Source organism: Spinacia oleracea, chromosome 3 (assembly GCF_020520425.1).
Source record: "Spinacia oleracea cultivar Varoflay chromosome 3, BTI_SOV_V1, whole genome shotgun sequence".
Taxonomy (NCBI): Eukaryota; Viridiplantae; Streptophyta; class Magnoliopsida; order Caryophyllales; family Amaranthaceae; genus Spinacia; species Spinacia oleracea.
In genome coordinates this window covers 156172683-156182954 of record NC_079489.1, presented here as the reverse complement: position 1 = coordinate 156182954, position 10272 = coordinate 156172683, and the positions used below count along the sequence as shown (strand labels likewise).

Sequence of the window (10272 nt, the reverse complement as noted above, 5' to 3'; positions counted from 1 at the left end):
ATTGTGTGCTTTATCGTGTCGGGTTTGCCCAAAGAAAATGTAGCCAATGGCCAAATAAGCGTTGTACCTTGCCTTTGTCATGCCCTTGTCCTTGCCTTTTTCATGCTCGGTTGTGCCAAAAGTCGGCCTAGCTCAGTGTCATCTTTACTAGGAGCTCTACGCAATCAATCTCCTTTAATGAAATATGAAACCACTCAAGATTTATTGGTTGCATATTAAAAAAGAGTAATACTATATATAATAAATTATACTTTGTACTCTGTGTATTTAAAAATATATTTGCCATAAAAAAAACAAATACAAAGTATTAAATTATACGAGTATGATGCCACGGATAAGCGCAACCTTATTTTCCGTGGAAATTGTTTTTTTTTTTCTTATTTCGATGATCCTCGACACCAAAGAAAGAGTTCGGGAATTACTAAACATGGGACTATAGAGGTGCATTCAATAGTTAAGAAAGAGGACTTAATTGAATATCCAAGAGTTATAGAATTTCTGACCAAACTAGCAAGTGAAGTCTTTATATTCCTGAAGAAGTTCATTTCTTAGTCGGATCTTCACTCATAATGTACACAACAATTGCATCATCGGAGCAGATACGTGGATCACTTAAAGTACTAATAGCCCAATTGACGAATTGTCCTAACGGAGAAGGGGAACAAAAGATTGCTTATAAATTTTTTTGGAATATATCAATTTTTCACGGGAAACGGATAAGATATCCACACACACAATGACAAATTTCAAGGACTCAACAAAATTTTAAAATTTTTAAGATATACCTCACGGATTTGGCGAGTTTTTTTCACTAACTCCACCAAATTGTGTAGGTGAATTCGGTTGTATATTACTATATTCAATTATTTAGGACACACATTTTCATGTTATTACGAAAATACCCTTTTTATTGACCAAATTTATCCATCACCCAACACCAAATGACAATTTCTGTATGATTAGTGTTAATAATACGGAACTGCCATCGTTAGGGAGAACTCCCAAAAAGCTCACAAATTCCAAGACAACATTCGATCACCTTTCTCATCTTCCTCCCTCGCCCTTTTCCTGTAACTGGAGATTTGGAGAGAGAAATTAGGGTTTCTGGAGCTGTTTAATCTGTTATTACAGATCCTACAATTCAAATTGATTAACTGATTCATTTGTATTGAATGGCGGCTGCTACATTTTGCAAGCGAATTCATCAAATCGGCGGCACTAATTCAATTCTAAATTCGACTAGATTTAGGGATTTATGTGCTCTGAATGCCGCGGTTTATGCGAATGGCGATAATCGATCGTACTCGTCGTTGTCTCTGCATCATCGTTACGGTGCTAGGTATACTGACACGAAATCTATTTCTCAGCTCGTGAGTTCTAATGGTAGACGCTTGTTTCTCGTTGATACGTTAGCACTTGTAAGTTACCTCTCTTTATATGATAATCATTTCAATCATTTTGTTGAATTAGTGTTTAATTTGTTGAATGGGTGTTTAATTTGTTGAATTAGTGTTTAATTTTCTGAATTAGTGTTTAATTTGTTGAATTGGTGTTAATTTGTTGAATTAGTGTTTAATTTGCTGAGTTAGTGTTTAATTTTCTGAATTGGTGTTTAATTTGTTGAATTGGTGTTGAATTTGTTGAATTGGTGTTTAATTTGGTGTTGGTGTTTGTAATTAGGTAAGGAAATTAGAAGCGGAAGGTATACCGTCGAAGCAAGCAGAGGTGATTACAGGTGTAATTACGGAAGTTTTGAATGATAGTCTGGAAAATGTAACTCAGTCCTTTATGTCTAAGGCTGAGATGCAAAGAGTATGTTTTCTTTTCTTCCTTTTCATTTTTTGGTTAATGTTAATCGTACTCTTCATTTTAGCTCAAGTACCCGTGTTTAATTGTTGACATCCCCACACTTCATTTTGGCCCAAATCATTGTTATATTTTACAAAATAGCCGAGCACTTGGACATGGAACCCGCTTTTGATACGATTACTGGAGTATAAGTAATGTACTAATGTAGACTGATTCTTAATTTGCTATCTAGTTATAAGAATTTTTCTTTTGAGGCTTCTGCTGCTTGTTTACCATGTGTCTCATGACAAATGTCACCATTTCCCTTTGGAAATCTTAGGTGATATTTGGTTGCAATTAATTAGAGGGGAAGTGTGATTCCTAGGTATTGGACATGTGTCATATTGTTTGGTTGGCATGAAATAGATGAAATGGGAGAAGTTATAAGTAGAACTTCCTTGGGAATTTGGACTTCCCATGGGACATGGGAAGTGATTTTCCCACCATTGACCCTTCCCTTGGTAAATCACAATTACCATGTCAATTTCTAGGAAGAGCAAATGTCTTGCGCCAACCAAACAAGTGTGAGCAACTTCATAAGAGTTTTACAAGGGAAGTAACTTCCCATGACAATAATTCCATGGGAATTTAATTCCTATGTGAACCAAACAAGCACTTAGAATTGTACACCACGGATAGTTATGGCCTTATGGGGTGGTTGTTGTGTCTTTCATTAAAGGAGTAGAGAAAGAACAAAAAGCTTCTTTTGTTCCGGTAGTTTGGTAAGTGAATTGGACGATTGATGGCTGAATAATCTTTTAGATATAGAAGCAGTGGAGCTGTGGAGTTTATGATTGTATGATTGTATCAGATTTTGGCTGAGTATGAGGGGAAGATGGGCTCATGGGGATGAACATCTAACAAGAGGTTAAGAAACAGGAGAGGATTAAGGAGGGAAGGGGAGGAAAAAGAGATAAAAAGTAGCTTAGCATTTCCAATGCTGTTAATACTTCGTGCCCGGAATGCCCACTGCCGCCGCCGCCCAATGCCTCTAATGAGCCTTCTTTTGTTGGTGTGAGAGGGAGAAGAGAATTAGAAGGGGTGTGATCACCTCTGTGATTACTGATTACATGAAAAGTGCAATTGCAGCTCTGACTACAAGCCAAGTTTTTGTTTCGCTGCTTTGCAACAATAAAAGTTGGATACTTCAGTGAGATGTCTGATGTGTACAATGTTAAGATTGCTATATAAGAGAACAGAGATATACGCTATAATTTTGTAAATGACAATCAAAAGAATCTAAAACTGGATTTTTTTTTTCTGTTACTTACTCTTGTCGAACCTTTGCAGTTGAAGTTTTTTTCTTAATACTTTGATAATATGTGCTGTTCATCTATAGGCCATCCTGACACTAGTGTTTCCGCATTCTTTGTAGTTTGAGATGATGCAGGAGGCAAACTTGGCAAAGTTCAAATCTGAAGTACAGAGCTCACAGGTACATGGTAGATTTCTGTTATTTGGAGCATTTACTGGTTTCCTATATCTGAAATATCTGAATTATCTGTTCTAAGATGTTTCCGGGAGGCACTGCTTTTTGCTTGCTGTCTAGTCACTTTGCTATAAATGTTCAAGGAGCTAACTTGGCTGTTGCTTGCTTTGGATGACAAGAGTTAAAGAGTCTGGAGAAATTGTAAATGGGAAGCTGTGACAGATTTATATTAATTGGTAAATATGGGGAAAAAGAGCTATAAAATAATCACTTGACATTGCTAGTAAGAATGAGAATTTCAGTAGCCTTGAACCTTGAAATTTCTAGAAGTCTCTTGTTCTTCAATTGAAGGAAAAAATACATTTCAATATAAATCTGATTGGAAATGTGTGTATTACGTATTTGAAATGATGACTGATGCTCCTATGATCTGGGTTTAATGCAAGCTAGTTTTGCCTGGTAGTATCTGATGCTAGTTTAGTAATAATGCAGGAGAGCTTCTTTACTGTTGACCTATTCTCTTTTACGACTGAATCTTCTATGATTTACTTTTCAATTTGTATTGGTTTGAGATGAATTGGTATCAGACCACAGCAAGAGAAACTAACAATAGAATAAATTCTTCGTACTGTATTTGATAGAAAAGAGTTCATGTAAAGGACATCATGCTTTGACGTTTGAGAAGGGGCCTGCTGACTGATTGAGGTCACCAGCAGAGGCACAAGGATTTTAGCAAGTGTTAGCTAGCACGGAAACAAAAATATTGACAGCAAACATGACAGAACCACTGGAGTAAGAATTATAGGAAGAATGAATCATAAACTTGGTAGTGTGAGAGTCAAAATCCATTTTGGATGGATGGATGCATGCCTATTCTGGCTTTACTTTTGTTTTCACTGCCCTTGGTAAGCGGCGCTTACCTCTTGTCTTGGTACTGGTGTTGATGGGCCATATTCTTGGAGAATCGCAACACAAAATATTTGAAACAAGTTTCTTTTTTAGGAAGTCTCTACTTTATATTACTAGCTGTTATTTTATTTGCAATTTTTTTGAAGGAAACATATGAAACTTGGAGAAGTTATAAGGTTTTCTGGAAAATAAATTGATAAAATTTCTCTCAGTCTTGAATGAACTTTCTAAAAACCTGGTAGATAATAAAACAAAACATACTGTTCCAAAGATCTTAGAGATGTAACATGAAGGCCAGAAACAAGAGGTGTGTCTTAGCTGTCACAATTTATGAACCATAGAGCAAGGGAAAATCGTAGGATATTTAGTGAAGCAACTAGATCCTTTAAGGCTATTGCATGTGAATTTAAATTCTAATTCAAGCTTTTATAGTCATACGGTAGCGTAGATTTGGTGATCACCATGGACTGTAGGTTCCTTGCTATATTAGGATAGGTGTTTTTTTTCTTTTGTTAGTTTCTAGTGATGCCCTCTTGGAGACTTGGGGTGTTTGTTACTTTGTTGTGTTATTTGTTTTTACCAAGGGTGATATCGGCCATCCTATGGAAAATAGTGATAACTTCAGGACTCCATATTTGTACCCTGTATAAGTATTACATAAACTTTTTGGTCTCATGCTCCTTCCCCTTGCTTCCACCTCCTTGCTAGTAAAAGAAAAAAAATTCAACCTTGCTTACCTCGTGACTCATCCTTTCTCTGCAGTTTGTATTTGCACTATTCTACTTTATATAACTCGATCTTATTCTAAGTCAAATTCTATAGTTTCATAGCTCCTTGTCTTTGTTTGCTCCTCATTACCCTTTTTATCTACTTCACTGTCACACCGCTTAATATTTCCCCTTTCTTTGTATGAATTGATGGATTATGCTAACATATTTAGCTTCAACCATATCCTCCAATTTGATTTTGTTATATCCAACATCGATGAGTAGGTAATAGTAACTTATTCATTCCTATCCCTTACTTATGAATCTAATCTCTAAATCTTATCTAAAATTGTGATTTTGCTACTAATAGAAGAATCACAAGTTCATTCTCTTATTATTCCTGGTTTGTAGACTAACTTTCTAAAGGGCTTATAACGGTTGGAATTCCTTTGATAAATTTACAAATCAGTTGCAACCATCAATATTAGGTAGTATTATTCCCAGATCATTGGTGGTGACCTCAATGAGCACGTGGGCTCTACGCGGGATGTTCTTGAGAGCATTCATGGAGGTTTGGTTTTGGAGGCAGGAATGAAGCAAGAAATGGTATTCTGGATTTTGCGTTGGCATACGACTTGGGGATCATGAACACTTGGTTTAAAAAGAGGACCTCTCACCTAGTGACATATAGGAGTGGCGCCGATGCGAGTCAAGTTGACTATTTTTTAGTAAGGAGTGCTTGGAGAAAGGGTTACATTGATTGTAATTTGTAAAGTGATTCTGGGTGAGAGTACGCCAGCCGCCAACCCAACATATACTAGTAGTGCTTGATTTCGAAGTTTGTGTAAGGACCCGAATACCACGAGCGGAGCTTAATTTTAAGTGGCGGAAATTGCAACAATAGGTATTTAGTCTTGTAGCATGAAGTTGGACTTAGATTGTGTGTGGACTAAAATGGAGCATAACATAAAGGAAATAGCAAAGGAAGTTCTAGGAGAATCTAAAAGAAGCATGCTACTGAGTAAAGATCTTGGTGGAACGAAGAAGTGCAACAAGTGATAAAGCACAAACGTGAATGCTATAAAATATTGGGGAGATGTAGTAGATTGACTCGTATGAGAGATCGGAAGACGCGAGATCTTGGAAAAGCTAGGTGTGTAAAGGATGTGGAACAAAGAGTTTTGGTGGACATAAGAAGATAAAAGAAAGATGGAAGTCGTATTTTGACAATCTATTTAATGGAGATTGGGGGGGGGGGGGGGGATATAAGTATCTCTCACGATATGTCAATCGTGAGTTTATGCGGAGAATTCAAAATGGCATTGGAAAAGATGGGATTGAAGAAAACAGTTATGATGGCATCACTATCGAGACTTGGAGAATTTGGGACAGAGGAATTGATTTGTTGACAACTTTCTTCAAGAAGATTTGGAGAAGCAACAAGATGCCATTGGAGTGGAGGAAAATTTGATAGATTTGTACAAGAATAAAGGAGATATCCTAGATTGTGCCAACTATCGAGGGATCAAACAAATGAGTCATACTATGAAACTTTGGGAGCGAGTTAGAAGGATTGATGCGCCAGCTAGAAGGATTGGTGAGTGGAAAACGGATGATAGTGTAAGGGACTAAGGGGTAGGGGAAAACTAAAGAAAACATGGAAGGGGGGGTGATTGAGAGTGATATGAGTTTATTGGGGATTGAGGAAAATATGGTGTTAGATACGGCGGAGTGGAGGGAGAAAATACATGTTAGACGACTCAACATGACTTCTTTTCCATATCTTTCTCCTTTTCTTTTTTATTGCAACTTTTCTCGTTTTCTTTTTTTTTTTATTACTTTTTCGAAACATATTTTTGCCTCTTCTTTAAGCTTGCCTATCTTGTTTTTGTGTTCCTTCTTTTTTGGTTCTCGTGTCTACTCTTTTTAACATAATCTTTTGTTCTCTTAATTTACGTCTCGTACATGGTTCCTTATAACGGTTCATGTTAACTGACCCAATCATTTTGGGAACTAAGGCTTGGTTGTTGTTGTAATGTCCTTCTTGAAGTGCGTACTTGGAGTGCAGAGTGCTTATCATTTTAGATCTTCGGTTACAGCTAATTTGTTCCGTATTCACCATTGAGGATGGACATTGGTTTGTTTAAATTCTCGATTCTGATTTCTGACGCAAAATTTCTCTACAAAATTCTAATGACCCCTTGAGTTTTCTCAAATGATAACTTCTAAATTTCTGTTGATTTTTATTTTACCTTTTCTTATCATACAAGCCATGTAACAAAGAACCAGTTCCATATACTGAATTTGAGTACCAACTCTTGTCACTTCCTCGGTATATTCACTTGGACTAGGGCTAGCAAGAGTTAACTGCCTCGCATTCCTTATTCCAAAGAGGGGTACTGACTATAAAAAAACTTGACTAAAAGGATTAACTGCAATTAGGACATTTTAGGAGCTCAGCAGCTTACTGCTCAACTCATGATACATGACTAATATGAGTCTATCATATCTGTAACACTTGTTTATGTCCAAAATTGATGCTCAGTGGATTAGAAGACAAGTGTGACATGTTGCTCATTCACACACTCGATTCTGTTGGGAATTATAATGTCTCTGGTTTTTCTGTTCTTGTTCTGTTGTTCACTTTAAAGTATTTGATTCTTGAGGTTTCAGTATTGGGCAACTTTAATAAATCCTGTCAAGATCAGGTGAAAAAAATGTTTGTTTATAGTTATGCTGGTTAGTCTTTGGCAATTTGTGTCTTCACAAAACCAAATCGATAATTCTATTGTCTAATCAAACATAAAAAAAAAACTTCATGGGTTACCGTTTTTAGTATTAACATAGTTATATGATTTAAACATCAAGACCTTCATTTAACATATATATTTATTGTTCTTTCTCTACTGTATGCATGTGATGATCACTATTTGTTAAGCTCACGTGGTGTTTTTGAAACAACTTTTAATGCAGGAACATCATTTTTCCCTGTTGCAACGGGAGGCCGAGAAACTCCAGAGTGACATAGAGAAGATGCGTAGTGAATTGAGGTCAGCTTAAGTTCAAAAGAAATATTATCGTAAATTGTATTATTCGGGTTAAAGAGTTGATCCGTAGAGTAAATGATAAGGTACCTTATTTACCCTGGCATTTGTGAGATTTATCTCCTTCCAACTTCTGAGCAGGCCAAGATACTATCTTGATAATCCTTCTCTCTAGATTGTAATGAACTTGTTCAAAGAAATAAGGTGGGGTTGATTGGGCAATTAGAACTTCTGACAAACTTCTTTCTTGGGCTGCTTAAAAAATAATTATTCCCTTCTATGTAGAGAATTACGGATCTGATTTGTGTGATATACTTGTTTTTAATTATGTTAGGAAGTCTTTGATAGTTACAGTTCTGGCTTGTCCTATTTTCCTTCCAGATTACAGGGTTGTTATATGTATGTCATTGGAAGATTTTATTTATGATCTGTTTTGAATTATGTTGTGTTACATGGTTAGAAACATCTGGTAAAAGGAACTTGTCTTGTTATTTCAGCAACACCTATGACCTAAACATGAACGTGGTTTTTAGGCTGTTTGTTTTCTCTGTTTCTTCTCACCATCCAGTATTTTCCTTGATCGTCATGTTCTAAATGTGCTGATATCTAATGTAGGTATGAGATTGACAAAGTTACTGCTGGGCAGCGATTGGATTTGAATCTTGAAAAAGGGTACATAATATTGACCTAACATCTATATGTATTGGTTTGGGGGGGTTTTTCTGTAGTTTACGCTCTTATTGATGCCAAATACTGCAGGAGGATACGGGATGAATTGGCAAATCAAACTGCAGAAACAAACAATCTCACCAATAAGCTTGATAGGGTGAGTATTGCTAGTAAGATATGTTCGACTTATTTTGACTCATTTCAGACAAAATAAGTTCAGATAATATAAGTTTAGAAAAAATAAGTTCTTTTCAGACATTTTAACACAGAAGTAAGTTTATTCAGATAAAATAAGTTTAGTTAAGTTCAGATAATATAAGTTCATACGAAATAAGTCGAATAGAACGGGACCTAAGATTAAGCGGGGGTGATAACTCATCACAGATTGACTGGTGTTTACATATTATTGTGCTCACATTTTAATTGTTTCATTTTCAGGAAATTCACGCATTAAGGGCACAAGTGGAAGCTGCAAAATATGATGTGATCAAATACTGCATAGGTACTCTTGTTTCAATCTCCGCTGTTGGCCTCGCTGTGGTGCGAATCTTGTTGTGAGCAAGCTATCTATGGTCAGTTTGTCACCCTATTCAACCTGCATATCCCTCTCATTAGTCTTTTAACAAGGTGACTTTTAACTTGGATCATGTTGTATTGTTGCTTCGTGCTGCGATTTAAGGAAATATATTAGGTTTTTCCACAAGATTTACTGCAATTTAAGGAAATATAACAGGTTAACAGGCAACAGTTGTGGATGTTTTTTTTTATCCACTTCTGTTGGGATGAAGAAATGGTATAAAAAGAAATACACCGTAAACTTTTACGCTAGTACCAATTCTTTAGTTGTTGCAACTTCTGTAACTATGATATTTGTCAATACGACCACCTCTTATACAACCTTGTATTGGTTGTTCCGGTGAGTCGCTAACTGTTAATTCTTTGGCTAGAATTACTGGATTTTAAATTTAATGTTGGAATATTCCCTTGTTTAAACATTAAAATTTCTGATGATTAGTATAAAGTTGTACAAGCTTTGTTTTCATTTTTCATCATCTTTACATTTTTTTTCCTTGATTTCTTTTCTGGAAATATATTTTTCGCTTAACTATGATATTTGTCAATACGACCACCTCTTATACAGCCTTGTATTGGTTGTTCCGGTTAGTCGGTGACTGTTAATTCTTTGGCTAGAATTACTGCATTTTAAATTTAATGTTGGAATATTCCCTTGTTTAAACATTAAAATTTCTGATGATTAGTATAAAGTTGTACAAGCTTTGTTTTCATTTTTCATCATCTTTACATTTTTTTCCTTGATTTTCTTTTTTAGAAATATTTTTCGCTTAACTATGATATTTGTCAATACGACCACATCTTATACAGCCTTGTATTGGTTGTTCCGGTGAGTCGTTAATTGTTAATTCTTTGGCTAGAATTACTGCATTTTAAATTTAATGTTGGAATATTCCCTTGTTTAAACATTAAAATTCCTGATGATTAGTATAAAGTTGTACAAGCTTTGTTTTCATTTTTCATCATCTTTACATTTTTTTTCCTTGATTTTCTTTTTTAGAAATATATTTTCAAAAGGTCTTCTGCGCACAAGGTGTACAATAAATTTATTGTACACCAAGATAACTCTAACCTTTTTTTTTTATAACTTTAA

General features: G+C 35.5%; 1 protein-coding gene across 1 annotated transcript; it reads left to right on the top strand.

Moving 5' to 3' along the window:
- The first annotated feature begins 818 nt into the window (after positions 1-818).
- LOC110789713 (protein FMP32, mitochondrial) lies at positions 819-9648 on the top strand. Its single transcript, XM_021994419.2, has 7 exons — positions 819-1418; positions 1681-1812; positions 3224-3283; positions 7867-7943; positions 8553-8609; positions 8697-8763; positions 9045-9648. Exons 1-7 carry the CDS (start codon positions 1173-1175, stop codon positions 9162-9164), a joined length of 759 nt encoding a protein of 252 aa, XP_021850111.1. The 5' UTR covers positions 819-1172; the 3' UTR covers positions 9165-9648.
- Positions 9649-10272: the final 624 nt, after the last annotated feature.

Coding starts and splice junctions, on each gene's coding strand:
- LOC110789713 (XM_021994419.2), top strand. CDS start 1,173: ATGGCGGCTGCTACATTTTGCAAGCGAATTCATCAAATCGGCGGCACT. Junction 1,813..3,223: donor CTAAGGCTGAGATGCAAAGA/GTATGTTTTCTT, acceptor CATTCTTTGTAG/TTTGAGATGATGCAGGAGGC. Junction 3,284..7,866: donor CTGAAGTACAGAGCTCACAG/GTACATGGTAGA, acceptor CTTTTAATGCAG/GAACATCATTTTTCCCTGTT.